Below are 20,966 nucleotides of genomic sequence, written 5' to 3' on the forward strand. Positions count from 1 at the left end.
TAGAAGAGACTTTGGACTCTGGACTTTTTGATTATTGTTGAGACAATTAAGACTATAGGGACTTTTAAGGTTGAGCTAAAAATATTTTGCAATATGGTATGGTCATGAGGCTCTGGGGTCAGGGAGTGGAATGTGGTGGTTTGAATGAGAATGCCCCTCAGAGGTTCCAAGTATTTTAATACTTGATTTCCACTTCGTGGCATCACTTGGAGGGGAGTGTCATGGAATCTTTAGGAGGTATGGCCTTCCTGGAGGAAGCACATCCCTTGCTGAGAGCAGGATTTGAGAGCTTTTAAGCCTTGCTAAGTTTCCGGTTTTGCTCTGCTTTCTGTGCCTGCTTGAAGATGTAAGCATGCACCTTTCTGACTTACCACCTCATGCCACCTCATGCCCCACCACTATGAACTCTCTCTCTGGAACCATAAGCCAAATGACCTCTTCCTTCTGTAAGTGACCTTAGTCATACTGTTTTGTCACAACAATAACTAGTACGACATGGCTCCGGTGCTTTGATTTGATGAGATCTATATGTATCACAGATGTTCAATCTCTGTCCTTAGCAAAACCTTGAAAGCAATGATTATAGATAGGAATATACCAGAATGACCCTCAGAACACTATCAACTGCACAAGGGAAGAAGCTGCCATGTCTGCTTTCTGATTTGGGTGAAACTTTTGTGTCTATACTGCTTAGGCGAGTGCTGGATATATTTTCTGTGTTCCATGAATGTGGTGAGGCATACAAGGAATGACTGATATGATTAGAACATAGGGAACGATGCCTTTGTTGCTCTCTGTGTATCCAGAAGTTCATTGTATATTTATAGAAATGCCATACAATTCAAGTGTGCCATGGGCTTTTATATCCTTGTGTATGTTGAAGAGATTACTGTAGTCAGGCAATCCAACTCTTCTTAGTGTAAACAATTTCTAGATGTATGTTGTAAGCACCAGAAATATACTTTTGCTATGCTTCCAGTATACATAACTATTACATGTATTCACCAGGCTGAACATTTGGACTCTAGACTTATTCATCCAACCTGAATGTAACTTTGTATGTTTCTGAAAGTATCTCCAGTTTACCCCTAAGTCCCGGTCCTATGTTACGTGGAAATGTCCTCCGACCACTATGCCAGCAAGCTATGGTCACACCTCCTTCCCACACTCATCAAGGAGATGACGGGGGAGTCAGTTACCCCTCCAACCCAATCAGTCGACCTTAGCTGCATGTGGGGGGAGGGGCAAAGGATAGATAAGCTGAGAACACCAAGAGGCACCGCTCTCACAATTTTGTGTGGTTGTCAGGAGGTCACAGGATCTGTATTTGAGTGTGGACTTTATGGATGCTGTAAATGTGGGCACCCACTCTTCTGTAAATAAGCCACACCTTATGCTCTGTTAAAAATATATTAAATAAAATATATTGAAATAAAAACAAAAGAAACTTTGGAATAATAAAAAATGAAATGCTGGTATCAAAAAAAAAAAAAACAAAAAATAAATAATATCCAGGCCCAGACAGATTCACTGGGGAATTTTATTAGCCCTTCAAAGCAGAACTAACATGAGTGCTTCTCAACACAGAAGAGGGAGGAGCATTTCCAAACTGTCTTTATGAAGCTGGCATTACCCTGACACTGAGACTAGATAAGACGAAAAAACAACAAAGAAATTATAGCTCAATCTCCCTGATGAATTTAGATGCAAAAATTCTCAAGAAAATACTAACTGAATTCAAGAATACTTCAAAAAGATCATTCACCATTATCAAGTTGGCTTTATTCCAGAGATAAGGGGATGGTTTAATATATGTAAATTGATAAAGATTATAAATTACATAAATGGTCTCAAGAATAGAAATCACATGATCATCTTAACATAGAAAAAGCACTTGAAAAAATCCAAAATTCCCCCTGAAGAAACTCAGACTAGAGGAAATATATCTCAATCTAATAAAGGTTATATATGATAAACCTATAGCCAACATTATAAAATATAAAAAATATAAAAATTTGAAGGATTTCCACTAAAATCAGGAACAAGAAAAGTATGTCTCTTATCCCCATTCTTTTTTTTTTTTGGTCTTTTTGAGCCCCAGCTGGCCTGGAACTCACTATGTAGACCAGGCAGGCCTTGAACTCATGGAGATCCACCTGCCTCTGCCTCCCAAGTGCTGGGACTACAGGTGTGCACCACCACACCTGGATTTTATCCCCATTCTTTATTAGTACTGGAGGTCTTAGAGCAGGAAGACAAGAGAAGAAAATAAAAAGGATAAACATAAGAAGTCAAAGTATTTATTTTCAGATGACAGATTCTATAATGAGAGACCCTAAGACCCCATCAAGAAAGTCTTAGACTGATAAACGCTTTCATAGAAGTGGCAGGATTCAAAATCAACACACACAAAAAGAGTGAAAAAGAAGTCAGCAAAAACTATCCATTCACAGTGAGAGTGAGAGAGAGAGAGAGAGAGAGAGAGGAATGTAACAAAATAAAATGTGATGGCATATTACAGTTATGCTGAAATAAATCAGCCTGACTCTTAGTATCCATTTTAGGAAAGAGGAAACCCACAGTGTTCTGAGGACCCATTCCTTCAGATTGGTCTCAGAACCATGCTGAGCACAAGGGTGGCTCTTTTATTGAAACAGTAGATCCAGCCTGAACTGGGGCAGTGAAAATGAAGCCTTATCAGAGGGTTTTAATTTTTCTGACTCCTATTGACTTAGACCAGCACACACACAACCACAAACACTCGTTATGAACTTAATCCCATCTATTGCTTGAAAAAAATGGGATAATTATTTCATTGCTTTCAATGAGATAAGGCTGTTTGTTGCATTTACTGGGTATGCAAAATAAACATACACACACACACACACACACACACACACACACACACACACCCTGCCCTGGGTCAAGGGCAAGGAAGGGTCATAACTTCTATGTTTAGGTTATAAGAGGAGCTCAAGGCTCAGTGAGTTTGTCTACATTATAAACAAGCTAAGGTAAGATTAATTTTTGGTTGCAAGGTTAAGTAAAAGTCATTTGTTCACATAGAAAGAACACGCCAACGAACAGGATGAAACCATACAAGTGCTTAGTTCTGAGTGTGTTTCCTAGAGATAATGGCTTTGTAACTTGCTAATGCACTGTGTGCATATGGTTTATTCTCATAAAATACATGTTCTTTCAACTGAAAAAAAAGTCATTTGTTCAGTGTACAACATGGACATATTGTAAAAGTCATCACCACAATAAGCCATCTCGGAATGGCTTAGGGAATAATCCTAAGCAAGGAGACTAAAGACTTCTACCACAAAAGTGTTAAGACTGGCCATCTTAGCAAAAACAATCAATAGATTCAATGCAATCCCAATCAAAATCCTATTTGCAGTCTTCACAGAAATAGAAAAAAATTATCTTAAATTCATATGGAATCACGAAAGACTCCAGATAGCCAAAGAAATATTAAGCAAAAAGAATCCTGTTCTAAGTATCACCAGACCTGTCCTCAAGTTATACTCCAGTGTCTCGGGAACAAAAACAGCATGGGACTGGCAGAAAACAGAGACGTAGGTCAATGGAATAGAATAGAGGCCCAGATACAAGGCCATGCAACTGTAGCCTCCTGATTTGTTTGTTTGTTGTTGTTGCTGTCTGTTTGAAACAGGGTCTACCTGTAGCCCCAGCTGATCCAGAACTCTCTGTAGACCAGGCTGGTCTCAAACTCACAGAGATCCATTTGCCTCTGCCCCCCAAGTACTGGAATTGAGTGTGTGTACCATCACACTCAGTCCAGCCTCCTGGTTTTTGACAAAGACACTAAAAATACACATCGGTAAAAAGAGAGCCTCTTCAACAATCAGTGCTGAGAAAATTGGATGTCTACATGCAGAAGAATGAGACTAGATTCTTATCTTTCACCCTGGGCAAAATTGAACTCTAAATGGATAAAGGACTTAAACGTAAGACCAGAAAAGGGGCGGGGATAAGGAGTGCACTTACTTCAAGACACAGGCACGGGCCAGGACTTCCTAATAGCACGTCAACAGCTCAGAGAACAGGGCCAACGAGGAACAAATTTGACATCATGAAATCAAAAACCTGTACTACAAAGGAAAGCCATCAACTGAGTGAAGAGGCAGCCCACCAAACGGAAGGAAATCTTTGTCAGCTATACGTCGGACAGAGGATTAGTATCTAGAAGATATAAAGAACAAAAGGCGCTAAACATCAAGAAAAACAACAATTAAAAATGAGTTAGGGGCTTGAACAGAGTTCTCAAAAGAAATGCAAATGGCTAATAAACATTTTTTAATGTGTTCAACGTCATTAGCCATCAGGGAAATGGAGATCAAAACTAGGTTGAGAGGGTTTTGATTTTTAGTAATTTCCCAGGAATGCCCTGCTCTGCCCAGGGGTCACGCTTCAGCTCCCAGCTTCAGATTCTTAAGAAATCAGGAATAGAATTGGCTTCCCTGGCTTTGTGAGCACAAGTCCTGTTGTCATCCCCTCACCCCACCCCTGGACTGGAGCTTTTCTTGGAAAGGCTCAGCAGGTAGGAGCTCAGGGCCGTGCCCAAGAACATGAGGCACGGAGACACATTCTCCAGATCCTAATTCCTATGCTGCCTGTGACTACGACTTTTTAAAAATTTTTATTTATTATTTTTATTTTATGTGTATGCGTGTATTGAATGCATGTAGGTAAGTGCACCTGTGTCATGCAATGCCCGTGGAGGTCAGAAAAGGGCATCAGATCCCCTGAAACTGGAGTTCTGGATGGTTGTTAGCTGTCACGTGGGTGCTGGGAACTTAACCCGGTTCCTCTGCAAGAGCAACCAGTGCTCTTAACCCATGAGCCAGCTCTTCAGCCCCACACCACAACCTTTTTATAAGAGCTGCAGTGATCTAGCCCAAACAAGTATCAGATGACTGGTGCATTTTCCCTGGGATTTCATCAAAGATAATCTGGGATAAGAAAGAATGCAAGCATCAATCCTTAACTATTTTGAAAAGAAATAAATCACAGTTGCCTAGTGGAGTATCTGTTTGCAACCCCCTTGCTTGCTAAGGTGCCTGTGCAATACACTCTGTTGTTAAACAACATCTTAACTCCTGCCTCTGCCAACATGTTGCAGAAGGGATTTCCCCTCGGTGGTCCTAGGGCAGGTGAGCATCTGTTATGTACAGTTGCCTAGTGGAGTATCTGTTTGCAACCCCCTTGTTGCTAAGGTGCCTGTTCAATACACTCTGTTGTTAAACAACATCTTAACTCCTGCCTCTGCCAACATGCTGCAGAAGGGATTTCCCCTCGGTGGTCCTAGGGCAGGTGAGCATCTGTTATGGTAATCACGTATGCTGTAACTTAAACCAACTAATGCTTTAACAGTTAAACAGTAACATGGGAGACCTACAGAAACTGTGAAGGGCACTAAACTCGGGGCTCAAGGTTTTTAGGAGGAAACTCTACTGGCGTCTTCTGGCATGAAAAACTTTCCCGATTTCCCCACGAGTCTCTTGGGGCCTTCTCTGTGCACAACGGGTACTGTGTCTCGGCTTCCTGTAACACTTGGGGTGATTTTGGCTTGGCTTCTCACTTATATGCAAAAGTGAAGAGGAGAGAAATTGCTGAGACAAATATTTTGAAGACCAAGGGGGAATGGGGTTCATGGGTCTTGGTGAATCTGCAGCTCCCTGACTCAGACTGACGGCTCCTCCTCTCTCTCTCTGCTGGCCCCAGCTTTAGTTGTTTTTTCTTTTCACATGGGTGCTGGGGATTGAACTTGAGTTCTCATGCTTGCACAGCAAGCACTTTATCTGCAGTTTGTTTTACATGAAATGGGAACCTTAAAAGTCTATAAAGTTCTCTATTGTTTTTCTAGTAATTAGTGCACAACCTCTCTTTTCAATTCAATATCCATTTTAAAAGGGTTTGCTTTGCACTTTAATGGGTATGCAAAGTACAATAACCTCAAAGGACTGAGCTAAATTCAGACGCCCTCTGTCCTAGCATCCAGCCTACAGTATGAGATGCTTGCATGATTTTATGGTTATGAACACGGGATGAAATTCCCACCATGCCTCTTGCTCATACACGATGCTGTCACAGTATGTGTTGCATTGTACCATTTATGGAAATGAGGAAATCATTTTACTTCCCAGGAGCCCCAGGAGTATGTACTGATATACATGGAAATCTTCCTCATAGTTCCTCAAGTACACCAGCTCCATAAATTTTATGCTGACTATACTGGTTGAATGTCCCTTATAGTAAATGTGTGGGAACGGGAGTATTCAGAATTTTCACAATTTCTTCTGATTTGGGAATATTTTCTTATACCTAATGAAATATCTTGGGGTCAGGATCCAAGTTTAAGCATGTAATTCATTTATGTTTCACACACATCTTATACACATACCCTAAAGGTTTGATTGTGTATAGTATTTTCAATACAGCTACATTTTTATTGTGGTTCATACATTTTATACAACTTCTTAAAAGTGGACTGGTCTGAACTAGTCTGAATTTTTCTTTTATGCCAAAGGAGAACAAGGAAATTAGTCAGCCAGAAAAGAAAATACAACAGCTATCTCTCATAGGACTTTTACATTTGACTTCAGCTTTCTAAATATACTTAAGTTCTATAATTTTTTTCATCTCTCAGTTATAAGCTATCAAGAAAAATGTCTTTGTTATATGAAAGACTGTTAAGTCCTGATCCAGTTTGGGTGGGAACCAGGGCAGAGAGAGAGGCCAACTCATTAGCATTAGTCTGGAATGTGGGGGAGCTGATCTGAGGCTGGACAAGGCATCTGTGAATCAGGAGGACAGAGCTGGCGAGAAGACAGCCAGGCTTAAGTGGTAAGAAAAAGTCCCTTCACACTAAGCTGTACTTGCTGAAGAATGAGAAGCATGTAAAGAATCCTTCATTTCATTGAGATACGAGAACAAAATTGGGTGTGATGAAGAGGGCCCCGGACACCCATCAGTTAATCCAGCCTGACTTTCCAACCCAGGAGAAACTGATTAAGAAAAAAATACTTTGAGATTTCACCTCACACTAATCAAAATGACATCAAGAAAACAAATGACAAAAAATGCTGGCAAGGACATGGAAAAGGGACCCTCTAACCACTCCTGGTGTGAATGCAAACTGGTGCGGCCACTATGGAAATCAGTTGCAGTGGTTCCTCCAAAGGCAAAAAAACAGACCTATCACATAACACAGCTGTACCACTCCTGGGAATAAACCCAAAGGACTCTCTACCCTACCACAGAGACACCACACACCCATGTTCACAGCTGCTCTATTCATAATAGCTAGGAAATAGACCCAGCCTAGATGTCCGTCAACAGACGATGAACAGAGAATGAAAACGTGGTACAGTTTCACAATGGAATTTTATCCATCTACAAACAAAAGTTCAATCATGAAATGTGCAGGAAAAAGGAAGTAGAGGATAGTACCCTTAGTGAGATGGTCCAGGCCCAGAAAGACAAACTGCATAGTCTCTCCTTATGTGGATCTTAGCTTGAATGTTTGGATTTGTAAGTTTAACCTGGAGTTTCTTTAGGGGTCTGGAAGCCAGAAAGGGCCCATGATGAGGCAGAGGGGCGAGGAGGAAGCCTTACTGGGGAAAGGGATAGTAGAACATGTGACATAAAAGAAGAGGAAAAAACTAGGGGTTTAAAGTTTAAGTGAGAGACAGGGGAGAGAGAGGGCTAGAGGGTGGGTTATTAAAACGAAAGATGCAGGGAAAAGTCTTATAGAAACCTTGGCATGGGCAAAAAATGCTGCTTCTGGAAGATGTGAGTTATTAAGTGAAAATCTCAGTTCCAAGCATAGGCTACCTCCCTATGAATTATTCATCAGGGAGGCCACAGAGGCCCACAGAACAACACAGGCTACTGCCATTGCTCTAGGCTGGTCACTATCACTATGTGGTAAGACCCTATTGCTAAAGCTACCACACACTTTGCAGGACAGAGAAATCAATTTGAAGCTGATCGGGGAAACTCTCTCCCTGCAGGCTAGTTTTCATAGTGTCAAAGGTCCTATGCAGGCTGCTGGGGGAGAAGATGCATCAATGGTCTCATCTACAATACGAACCTGTCAGGCAAGCTGTGCCCACTGGTACGACAGTATGGAATAGCTAACAACTTTATGACTGGATATGAGGCTTGCTTCATAGGACGGATTCATGACTGGGACTGTAAATCTGGACATTTAACCCAGAAATCTGAACTGCTCTCAGTCTTAATAAGAGAAGCTTCTTTTTGCAGTGGGCAGCGACTCATAACTGGTCCAAGGTCTGAGAGAAAGGGAATGTGAGCACTCAGCCCCAATGGGACAGCTCTAGCTACCCTTCCTCCAAGTCAGGGAACATCGTGGAGAAGCGGGAGGGAAGGACGTAAGAGCTGGAGGATGGGGAGAGGGCTGTGAAATGCTGTCTTCAATACGGGACATGGCTACACTTGCGAACTCACTGCAGCTGTGGTCACCTGCACAAGACCCGCAGAGAAAGAAGCCAACGAGCATCCCAGGACGGATGAGGGAGCAGGTGACAAGCCCCTCCCCTAGCCAAGGCACGGCTGGCAGTTGACGGTAGGTGGGGAGGGGAGTCATTTTTTCTTTTCATGTGTGGCCACTGGCTGGTGCCGATATTCCATTGGATGTTCCACGGACGGGCACGTGAGGGCAACACTAACTAGACTCAGTGGGCTGTAGAGGAAATGAAGTTGGAAAGGGAGTATTAGGCCTGGAAGGAGGTTGATGGTGGGTAGATATGATCAAAATACTTTGTATACTTGTATGAAAGTCTCAAAAATATTATTTAAAACAACATGCAAGGGTGAACCAGACACAAGGACATATGTCACATGTCAGCTCTAACCCTGATGAAAATGAGTTTGTGGGATGGGATTCTAGCTGTCATCCAAACTTCAGTCTCCCCTCTATGTCCGTGACCAAACAGGGGCTCTGGGGGCTTCCCGAGGGCTGAGCCCTGAGAAAGACCAGAGAGCTGAGCTGAGTTTGCTCTTTAAACATACCCAACACATAACATCTTCCTTCAAAGACAGAAGATGGAAAGACCAGGGGTGCCACTAGGTAAACCCCCCACATGAACAGAGAGGGTCAGGAGGGCTGGGGTGCCACTAGGCAAACCCCCGACATGGACAGAGAGGGTCAGGAGGGCTGGGGTGCCACTAGGCAAACCTCCCACATGGACAGAGAGGGTCAGGAGGGCTGGGGTGCCACTAGGCAAACCCCCCACATGGACAGAGAGGGTCAGGAGGGCTGGGGTGCCACTAGCCAAACCCCTCCACATAGATAGAGAGGGTCAGGAGGACTGGAGTGCTGCTCTTTCAACATGAGATTTTAAAAAATTATTTGACTCTAAAAGAATGTTATGCATGGGTTTGATAAAAACAAAAAGCAAAAAATTTTAAAAGACAATGTAGGAGCTGGTTGCTTTTGCAGAGGACCCAGGTTTGATCCCCAGCATCCACAGGGCAGCTAAAACTGCTCGCCAAGGGAAGCCAACATCCTCTTCAAACTTTCACAGGCACTGCATGACGTAGGTACACTTACATACATGCAGGCAATACACTCACTTAAAAATAATAAAACTTTTAAATAAAGACAATATAGAAAAAGATAAAATATTTCATTCAAATCATCCCAAAACATCACAGGAGCTGGGAGATGGCTCTGTGGGGAAAGTGCATAAGGCCTTGAGCACCCATGTAGCTGGGCACACTAGAGCATGCCTGCAATCCCAGTTCTGGGGAGAGAGCGGGAGACAGGCAGACCCCTGGGGCTCACTGACCAGGAGTTCCACGCTAGTAAGAGACTCATAAAACAAGGTGGACAGTGCCTGAGAACCAGCACCTGGTTTTGACTCTTACATCTAAATTCAGGTGCACACATACATGCATACATGCACACACAGAAGCACCCACATGAACATACACACACGTGCATGCATACAATGCCATGGTAATCTGGTCTGTTGTAGGTCCAAGCAGAATGTGAGCAGAGTTAGGTAAGCTGATGGGCTGGGGGCAGTCTGGTGGCAGAGCACCTGCCAGACACAAGCAGAGGCCTGAGTTCCAGCCTCATGTAGCAAACACAAATATGTAATGGAATCTGGATTTTGCCTGGAGGTTTTAGGAAGGCTGTGGATGCTTCTAACCTTAGTGCTGCTGGGAAATGTAGGTGACGCCAGTTGCCTCACAGGATAAGGCAAGAAGAAGGACAGACATTAGGAGGGCAGGCTGGGTCTTCCCAGGCTTTGCGGGTAGACGGATACCCCTCCTCTTCATCAGACAAACATCTTTATGCTCTGTCTCCTTCTTCCTGGCTTTATAGGACCCGTGCCACCTGTTCCCTCTCTCATCAGGCCACTGAAGATGGTGCGCTATCCTCATGTTTAAATGCTAGTGGCTTGTGAAGTCAACAGGACTGTGAAGAGGCGTCCTGACAAGCACCAACCACCTCTGCATAATCGCCCAGGCGGCTGCAAAGGTACAGGGGGCTTGCATCCCATCAGCGGCAGCTCAGAGTTCCGCCCTGGGTGAGGGATTCCTCATGAAGTGTGCACATGGAAACGGTGAATGAATGGACAGATGAGTGGAGATGGGGGAGGTGTGTGTCACTAAAGTAAAACCAGAAGCAACGGGTGAATGGGGACCACAGTCCTGTCATCTTCATTTAGTGTCACATGCTCCTGAGGAATATTTATGAGGAACCTGCCTCTGATGTTCAAAAGTGTCAGGAGAAGCATGCCAAGGGTGAGCCGAAACAACCCTCGAACAGACCTGCCAATGAGGGGAAAGGGGATGTACACAGCTTCATGTCCGCTCTGCTACAGACAGCTTCATGGTGGGAGGAGCTGTGAGGGTTATGACCCTCTGTCTTCTCATCTGCCAGACCCAGACAGTGGTGGCTGCTCTCCTCGCCTCCCTACAGGGGTGTAAGTATGTGCAGAAGTTCCAGGATGTCTGAAATGTCAGGAGTTGAACACCTAAGTGTGCATTCATTGAGGAGATTAAATTGGTTAAAGTGTTTAACACTCCCAGTTACTGTGACAACCTATACTGAGGCAAAAGCCAGTGAGGGAATTTACCTTTTGATACGGAGACCCTTTGGGTCTCAGTGTTACGTAAAAGGCGAAAAGATGACTGATGGATAAGTAGATCAATAATAGGTAGATAATAGGAAGACAGAAACAAGGGAGATGACTCAGTTGGTAAAGCACTTGCTGTGCAAGCCTGAGGACCTGAACTCAAATCCCTAGCACCCACATACAAGCTGGGCAGGACCTGAACTCAAATCCCTAGCACCCCCACACAAGCTGGGCGGGACCTGAACTCAAATCCCTAGCACCCACATACAAGCTGGGCGGGACCTGAACTCAAATCCCTAGCACCCCCATACAAGCTGGGCGGGACCTGAACTCAAATCCCTAGCACCCACATACAAGCTGGGTGGGACCTGAACTCAAATCCCTAGCACCCACATATAAGCTGGGCAGGGCAGTGCATGTCAGCACTGGGGAGGATCCCTAAGGCCAGCCTAGCCAACTGGTGAGCTCCAGGTTAGACAAGAGACCCTGTCTCAAAAAAATAATGTAGAGGGGCTAGAGAGATGGCTCAGCAGTTAAGAGCACTGGCTGTTCTTGCAGAGGACCTGGGTTTGGTTCCTAGCACCCACATGGCGTCTAACAACTGTCTGTAACTCCAGTTCCAGGAGATCTGACACCCTTTTCTGCCCTCTGCAGGCACTGTATGACAGGGACACAGTTACATGAGGGAAAAACACTCAAACACATAAAGACAAAAAATTAGAATAAGGTAATTCATTAAAAAATAAAGTGTCGAGCAATTGGGGAAGATACCAGGCACCATTCTCTGACCTCTATACCCATGAGCATGTACACACAACAAAACGGAAGACAGCTGCAGACAGACGAGCCTCTACTTCCCATCAGTGATAGGCAGAAAATGTCACATGTAACTTTGAGCTCTGTATGCTCTTGGTTTTATGATTGGCCCGGCCACTGAGGCAGGAGTTAAGGAGATACCCCAGTCCTGAACTTGATCACAGTGTACTCTGTGGGTGCCCACTTGGCTGGGCTAAGGGGCACCCAGATGTTGGCTGTTTGGAGGAGAGATGAGTATTAGGTCATCAGAATGAGAAAGAAGGCCCCCTTTCCTATGTGGATGAACAGCAGACCAACGAGGGTCTGAATAGAGCCAGGAAGAGGAGGAAGGAGGAAGTCACTCTGTCCTCTCAAGTCCACACATTAGCTCTGCTGGTTTGCCGGAGTTCAGACTCTAAGACTCACACCCCAACACCCAGCCCTCTGGTCTTTGAACTATGGGAATTACTCCCCAAGCTCTCTGGGTTCTCCAGCCTGTAGATAGGAGGGCGTGGGTCTCTCCACAGTTCCCAGAGCCGATCTCTTGTCTGTCAGCCTACAGATCACATCGGTTCTGTTTCTCTGGAGAGCCCTGACCATGGCGTGCTGAGGTGCACTCAGCTGTGAGACTTATGCTGAGGGGAGAATGCCATCTCCCTGGCAATTACCACAAAGAAACACGTCACAAACGTGCTGAGAGAGGCAATCTATTGATTTGGGGAGGGACGTTAGAGCTGTTGACATCACAGTATCTGTGCTATGGGTACCTTTCAGAGTGAAACAGTCCACTATGAGGCAGGTCTGACATACAAGGTCACAGGTGGGGCTGGGAGAGCGCTCCTTTGGTAAAGTGTTTGCCTTGTAAGCATGAGGACCCAAGTTCAATTCCCAGAACCCATATTAAAAATAAACAACAAACAAAGCCTGGCATGGTTAATGCTTGTGACACCAGTGCTGGAGAGGCCTTGCTGGCCAGCCAGTCTTGGCTACTTAGTGACCTCTGTCTCTTTTTAATATTTTATTTATTACTTTTATTTTATGTGTGTGAGTGCATTGTCTGAATGTGTGTAAGTGCACCCATGTCATTCAATGCCCACAGAGGTCAGAAGAGGACGTTGGATTCCCCTGGAACTGGAGTTACAGACCATTGTTAGCTGCCACGTGGTACTAGGAATCGAACCCAGGTCCTCTGCAAGAAGAGCCAGTCCTCTTAATCCTGAGCATCTCAGCAGTCCCAAGAGATCCTATCTTATATAACAACACTAAAGGTGAATGGTGCCTGAGGAATGCCATTCAAAGTTGTCCTGTGGCCTCCACACACATGCACACGCACATGCACGTGCATCTGTACACACACAAAAACACAAAATAAGAATACATAAAAGGTCACAGCTGACAGTGGCCCTGGATGCCTTTCTCTGGGAGACTTGGCTTACACCACACAGATCACCACTTCGTAATGGGAAAAGACTACCACTGCAGTCCAGGCTCAACTTAAAACACCTTCCTGCCTGTGAGTGCCTCACAGACACATGTGACCAGTGAGTCAGCACTGTGAGAACCTCACACACAGATGCCAGAGCCACAGAGCACTGTCCTCACTGGGCCACTTTCAATGGCAATACTCTGTGACCAGTCAACTGGAGCATCTGATCAAGAGGCAGAAGGACAGGGAGCTGCAGGTCAGAGAGCTTGTTGCTGGGAGAACCCGGTGAGTTCTGACTCACTAATCACTTTCCACACCTGTGAAGTAAAGCTAACCATGGTTCTCACTTGCTGGGAGACTGAGAGGTTAAAACGTATAAGAAATTATCAGCCAGTAGAGTGGCAGGGGGCAGGTCTGAAGACCAGTCAGGAGCCTAGGGTTATCTAGCTAACCTGGGCCTCAAATTCCTCATCTCTCATCTCTAGTGTAACAAGAACATGGGACTTCTCATGGGCTCAAAGTAAACCTCATCAGCATAAATATGTCTGCACACTCAGCCCTCCACTGTGCGGGCTCCACATCCACAGGCTCAACCAACTGAAGAGTCAGATATTCGAAGATCACTTTCCTCTAGTCATCGTTCCCTGAGGGTAACACTATTTACATGGGATTTACACTGTATTGGTATTGTAAGCAATCCAGAGGTGATTTAAAGCATGTGGGTGCATGTGGAAGTCAAATGCATATATTACATCAGTTCTAGTTTGCTTTCTGTTGCTATGATAAACACCATGACCAAAAACAACTTGGAGAGGAAAGAGGCTATTTCAGCTTACAACTCCCAGGTCACAATCCATGCCTAAGCAAAGTCAGACAAGGAACCCGGAGGCAGGAGCTGAAGCAGAGGCCAGGGTGGAATGCTATGTACTGGTTAGCTCATGCTGGCCTGTGTTCAGCCTGCTTTCTTCCTTTTTTTTTTTTTTTTTTTTGAGACAGGGTCTCCCTGTAAGGCCCCAGCTAGCCTGGAACTCACTACATAGACCAAGTGGGCCTCAATTTCATAGAGATCCTCCTGCCTCTGCCTCCAGAGTGCTGAGATTAAGGGTATATGCCACTGCACCTGGCTCAGCTTGCTTTCTTATACAACCTAGGACCCACTGCCCTCCCATATCAATTAGAAATTAAGAAAATGCCTCACAGACATGGCCATAGGCCAATCCGATGGAGGCAATGCCTCAGCTGAGGCTCCCTCTTCCCAGGTGTGTCAAGTTGATGACTGAAGCGGTCCAGCACAGTGTTACATCATGTAAGGTATTTGGGCTCCTCAGAACCAATCAGACACCAAGCAGTATGGCATGTGGAGCACCATGGGTACAGAAAATCAAACAAAGACAGAAGTGCTGTAATTATCAAAACGTCAACCCACCTTTTGAAGGGAGAGTTGTTCTTAAATCCATTCACTGCACAGAAGTAAATCTCAGTCACACCTCCTCACCCCACCCCCGTGGAAATACCACTTCCTTCTCCTGGAAGTTCTGAAGCAAATGGCTTTGTGTGGGCTTGTGCAGGGAGGTCATCTTCCAAGTCAAAGCTGTGCCTCAAATGTGCACTGTGCAGGTGAGCTCAGGCAGGGGAGTGTGGGTCGGCCATCGCAGCCTCTGTTCATCACAGGCAGCAGCCAGGAGCTCACCTGCCTGGGTCAACTGGTCAACCCTTTTGTCCTGTTCTTCTGGATGATCATGTGATCCCTTCTTTCTCTAACCCCCACCCAGAGCCTTTCACCGAGGCTTCACATTTCCCAGGTTAAATGTGCCCACAATATGTCCTTCAGCAATTGATCACTCAAGAGTAGAGGAGGGGAAGTGGGGTGAAGAAGGGGAACAGGCGAAGAGGCCACTGAGGGCCAGCCTTGAACCATAGGCGCCCATGGGCCTGCATCTGATCCTGCCAATTCTCAGGTGGTACATGGTCACCGAGTGAACAGTCTCTCACTAGTCTACTCTCATTCAACAAGCCTGTCCTTGTGATTCTCAGCCCACTATCTGACAAGTTCTTGTCTCCCTCTGTGACCCAGTACTCCTACAGAGCAGCTATTTCGAGGGGTCTCACATTCCCTGGGCTGCCTCTGGTTGCATGGTGACCCTCTGGTCAGGGCTCGACCACCCATTTTCTCCCACAAACCAAACCCCCTTCTGCAGCAGCAATTCTGACATCTGTCCTTGTTTACTTTCTATTGCTGTGCTAAAATACTCTGACCAAAACCAACTTGGGGAGGAAAAGGTTTATTTGGCTTCCATGTCCTGATCACAGTTCATCGTTGAGGGGAAGTCAGTCCAGGAACGTGGAGGTGGGAACTGAAGCAAAACCACAGAGGAATGCTGCCTACCGGCTTGCTCACCTGGCCTGTGCCCAGTCTCCTTTCCAGTTCATCACTGAGGGGAAGTCAGTCCAGGAACGTGGAGGTGGGAACTGAAGCACAACCACGGAGGAATGCTGCCTACCGGCTTGCTCACCTGGCCTGTGCCCAGTCTCCTTTCTCATACAACCTAGGACGACAAGCCCAGGGGTGACACCACCCACAGTGGGCTGGGCCCTCCCACATCAATTAGCAATTAAGAAAATGCCTCAGAGACTGAGGGGAAGTCAGTCCAGGAACGTGGAGGTGGGAACTGAAGCACAACCACGGAGGAATGCTGCCTACCGGCTTGCTCACCTGGCCTGTGCCCAGTCTCCTTTCTCATACAACCTAGGACGACAAGCCCAGGGGTGACACCACCCACAGTGGGCTGGGCCCTCCCACATCAATTAGCAATTAAGAAAATGCCTCAGAGACATGGCCACAGACCAATTTGATAGAGACAGTTCCCCAACTGAGGTTCCTTTTTCCCAGGTGTGATAAGTTGGCAACCAAAGCCAACCATGGCAATATCCATCTAACTCAGGCAGGTCTGTTCCTGGAGGATCAGAGACCAGTGGTACTGGGCCCAGCCTCCATGGGATGGGGGCTCCATCAGGTCAGCTCCTGCCTGGTCCCACCCTGTTCATCCTCACCTGGTGCTGAACTTGGGGCTCACCAGCAGGCCTAGCTCTCCTCTGCTCACTCTTTGGGAATCTGTTGGCATTGCTCCTGCAGGAAGCCTTGGGGGTACCTGTGACTGAGTGATGGGGCAGGCTGTGGAGCAGGTCTGTCTCTTATGTTGCTTGTATTTTCCGAATTGGCCTTAACATAGAAAGTGGCGGTTCACCTCTCTTTGTCTCATTCCTCAACTATACACAGAGCCTAAGTGGGAAACACAGGGGCCTCAGGTCCCTGAAGACGCTGGCCTCTAACTGTACCTGAAAGGAGCTACTGACATCACCCAGAGCAGATTCTCGAGCTCCAGTCCAGATCACACATCAGTATCCTGACAAATATACTTACACTAAAACCCCAAACTTAGCCCAGGCATGGTGGCACATATCAGTAGTCCTAGTGCTCAGGAGGCTGAGGCATCATGATCACAAGTTCAAGGCCAGCAAGGCTACACAGTGAGACCTCGCTTCAAGAATCCAGAAGATAAGCAAACTTTAAGTCGCACAACCTAGGCATCAGGTGTAGAAAACCAGAAGCCACAGAAGGGAAAGCACTGACCTCCTCAGCCAGGTCTTCGGAGGGCCGCTCCTCAAAGAGGCGAATTTTATCCTCGAGGTTCTTCCTCAAAGCATCTGCCTTGCCCTTGCCCTTGGAGCGCAGCTTTCTCCCCTTGGACTATGAGCAGAGAGAGATTAGAGGAGATGCTGGCTTCTCCCCAAGCCACAGGGACACGTGTGCATGATTCAAACCTCAAAGCTCTACCACGGGCAGCCAGGGGAGGGAGACGGTCGGTCCGTGGGCCTTATAACAATGGCTGCCTGCTTGGGAAGCAGATTGAGGCAGGCACTCAGGGCAGGCTTCTCTGTGAAAGCAACATGAGTGAAGACTTGAACAGACTACACACATGCTGTAGGCAGAGCAAACGGCAACTTCAAAGGCTTCATCTTGGGCTCCCTAGCAGCAGAGGGTGACCCTGGGATGGGAGGTCTGGAGAGGGTTCTGAGGAGCGGCCTGGAGCAACAAGCACCAGGGAAGGAAACAGAAGGGCCAAGCAGAGCTGCAGCCTTCGGTCAAGTCTGTCTTTTGTTGGCTCACAGGGCTCTAGAGGAGGAACTGTGCTTAAGGGGTATCATTTAAAGCAGCTGTCAGCCCTCAGCCTTTAGGACCAGTGAGGGCTCCTTTTCTTGACTCAGTTGAACTGAGATGAGCACCCCACGTGTGCCACGTTAAACCTGTGTGCCTTTAGACCCTGGAATTTGAAACCAGTGTTGGCTGAAGGCAGGAGTAATGGGAGGGTAACACCCAGGCCAGGTGGCTCCCAGACACCCTGCACAATGCTTAGACGTGCAAAGGAGAATGCCTATGAGGTTAAGCCAGCTACCCATGGCTGCCTATGGTCACTGCTCCTGCCCTGAAAGGGACGACTGGTGCCAGCTAGGTCAGTTGCAAACTTTAAGTCCGGAGCAAGTCGAGAGGTTCTAGGAGTGACCAGAGGCTACCTCAGCTAGAGCGTAGAGGACAGGGACAGAGAACTGAAGCGCTTAGACCTCGGGGAGACACAGGACCTCATGGGTCAGAGGCTGGGGGACGGCCCCGGCTCTGCAACAGGCAGTCCAGACAGATCTTCCTACCTGCAGCTCGGGCACTGCGAGGGCCCGGTCCAGTTTCCGGAACTCTGCTTCCCGTGAGGCAGTCTGGAACTGCTGTAGCAGCACTCGGGCCCGGACTGTGGGGAGGGCCAAACTCTGGTCCATCTGAGCGAAGCAGCTCAGGGCCTCCTGCCTCAGTCTAAGCAGTTCTTCTTCGGACAGTGAGATGGCCACACAGCAGAGCTTCCTGGAGGAGACAGCGGCCATGGGCTCGGTCAGAGATACCAGGGCAGGGGGGGTGTGGAGAGAAGCTATAGACCTGCAGGGCTGCAAAGTCCCTGAGCCAAACCCCAGACTGGAGGGAGCTTCGGATACTGACCTGTGCACTCAGAGTGTACAGAATTCTCAAGGGCCTAATGCATGTTGCACAGTGCACAGTGCTGTATGGGAGCTGAGATTTAGGCCTGAGGGAGATGAGGCTGTGACGAGACCTTGAGGAAGTTATAGGTCTGCCAGCATTCATGACCTTGATGACAACCTGACCTCATCTTAGCAGCAGACAAACAAAGCACAGTCCACCAGCTGGGTGAGCAGCATCCATAAGCATGGAGGAGAGATGCTCACTTCTCCTTGCACACTGAGTCCTGCCTAAAGGACGGGGGCCAATGACTCACTCAACAACTCAGTCCATGCTGGACACCAGGCTGGGTGCCTGACTACTGAGGAATGGGGAACATTCAAAAATAGAATCTGCCGGGCGTGGTGGCGCCCGCCTTTAATCCCCACGCTTGGGAGGCAGGTGGATCTTTGTGAGTCCGAGGCCAGCCTGGTCTACATAGTGAGTTCCAGGACACCTGGGGCTACAAGGAGACCCTGTGTCAAAAAAAAAAAAAAAAAAAAAAAGAGAGAATAGAAACATAAGAATAGGCCTTGTCTGATTAAATACATTAAATAATTAAAGTAAATTTTGACAAGGTTCGATTAAAGTCAATCCTGACATTATAAAATGAGTCAAAAAAGACAAAAAAAAAAAATAGAATCTACGAAGGAGAGGAATTAAGGTAAGGTAGTGCCGGAAGAGTCAGCTCAGCTGCAGGTGGCACCTCACCAGCACGGGGGAGAGACAAAGGCACAGGGTGACAGTGACAGGATCACTGAGGCAGGCAGAGAGAGGAGAGACATGCCTTGAGATGACGAAAGCCAGGAACTGGCCACAACTAGATGCTAAGAGAGAAGCAAGGGGCAGGCTCTCCCCTGAGCTTCAGAGGACGTGTGGTCTTTCCACACCTGCATTTGGGCTCGGGAGAAAATCTTTCTGTGGCTTTAAGTTGTGGTTGGTGCTACTTGGCTGTGGCAGCCCTCAAAAGGTTGATATCCACTACACGACTGCGAATCCTGACCCAAACCTTGAACTTCAGGGAAAGAGAAGTGCAGGAAGAACCCTTCCTACTTAGGCCAGCCCATGTTCATTTTATTCAAATGTTATTCTGAGCGGACAAGCACAGGGTTGTCTGCACTTCCTGACAGTACTCTATCAACATAAGTTACATGAAACATGTTCCTTGGATGCTTTGAAACTGAGTAATATGCAAAATACCCAGCATGGGAATCCAGGGGAAGGCTCTACGTGTTCAGATCGTAGTGTGGAATGTGCAACTCGCCTAGAAAGTTCTCTTGTGAAAACAGACTTACAGACATGCCCAAGGCCCTTAGCTGACATCATGTAACACTTCCCCAATTTCGAAAGCACCTTTTGAAACCATGGCTTCTCCCTGATCTCTCTTCCTGTGGACAGTCTCTGCCTGTCGCTCTCTGGTTACAAAGACTCTAGAGTGACACGGACTCGCATGTGCATAGCCTTTACTCATGCCTACCTTCTAACAGATCCACCCAGTGACCTGGTCTCAGTTGCTGCCACTCAAACACCAGCAGATTATAGACATATAAGAGGCAGGATCCTGCCCAGTGAGGTTCAGCACCAGGCCAGGAACCTGGGGGTGGGTAGGCTCTCAAAGACACTTTCCCTTGCAATAATATTCTTCCATACCAGTTTCTCCTTTGGCTGTGTCTGCAGCAGTTCCAAGAGTCTCAGAGCCATGAGTCAGACATTTTACTTAATGTCTCAGAAATTAAGGTCACAACCCTCAGGATCTCAAATGTGCAAAGTGTAGAAGCAGCTCCCAGCATGAGCCTGTGGCTTGACCCTCCTTAACCCCTGGAGAAGCCATAAGAGGTTTGCGGATGGCCAGGTGAGACATTCCGTTTCCCAGTGAATGGTTAAGTCAGTGGTGGTTTTAGAAAAGCTCCCCACAACACACATCCAAGTGAAGGCAAAGAAAACGATCATCCCATAATGAGCATGTTAGATCCAATTCAAATGCAAGAGTCACCGATGGGAATGTGGGAAGACCCAGGCTGAGCATCACCTGATCGGACTAACACTGCTAAGGACAATCGTGGGAGTAAGAAGCGGTACTGAAGGATTTGATGCTTACTGTGCAGAGGAGAGTGTCTCGTGTCCCTGGGCAAGAAAGCAGTAACTAACCAAGACTGGAAAATAAAGGAAGCAGACCCACAAAGGGCTGGGACCAAGTGGAGGCTGCTTAACACAAGCACGATGGTATCATTCGGGACCGGGGAGGAACTTCAGTGGGTAAGAGCACTTGCTGCACACTCATGAGGATCTGAATTCAAATTCCCAGCACTCATGTAAAAAGCCTGACATGGCTGTGTGTGCCTATAACCCCAGCAATGAGGGGCAGACGCAGGGGAATCACAAGAGCTTGCTGACCAGTCAGCCTAGCAAAAATGACGAGCTTCCAGTTCAGTGAGAGATGGTGTCTCAAGGCAATAATGAAGCTTTAGACATCCAGTCTCTTCTTTTTCTGGCCTCTTCATGCAGTACACCTGTACCTCACACGCATGCCACACACACACACACA

At 46.8% G+C, this 20,966-nt stretch overlaps 1 protein-coding gene across 1 annotated transcript in view; it reads right to left on the reverse strand.

Moving 5' to 3' along the window:
- Positions 1–18,291, reverse strand: part of Evc2 (EvC ciliary complex subunit 2) — a 50,553-nt gene extending 32,262 nt beyond the window's left edge. The window contains exons 1-2 of the mRNA XM_008833122.2: positions 18,067–18,291; positions 16,994–17,110 (exon numbers count right to left, since the gene is read on the reverse strand). Coding sequence (XP_008831344.1) covers positions 16,994–17,110; positions 18,067–18,291 — 342 coding nt within the window. The remainder of the gene's footprint in view (positions 1–16,993; positions 17,111–18,066) is intronic.
- Between the last annotated feature and the right edge of the window lie 2,675 nt (positions 18,292–20,966).

Source organism: Nannospalax galili, unplaced genomic scaffold, assembly GCF_000622305.1.
Source record: "Nannospalax galili isolate Female #2095 unplaced genomic scaffold, S.galili_v1.0 scaffold1076, whole genome shotgun sequence".
In the NCBI taxonomy this organism is placed as follows: Eukaryota; Metazoa; Chordata; class Mammalia; order Rodentia; family Spalacidae; genus Nannospalax; species Nannospalax galili.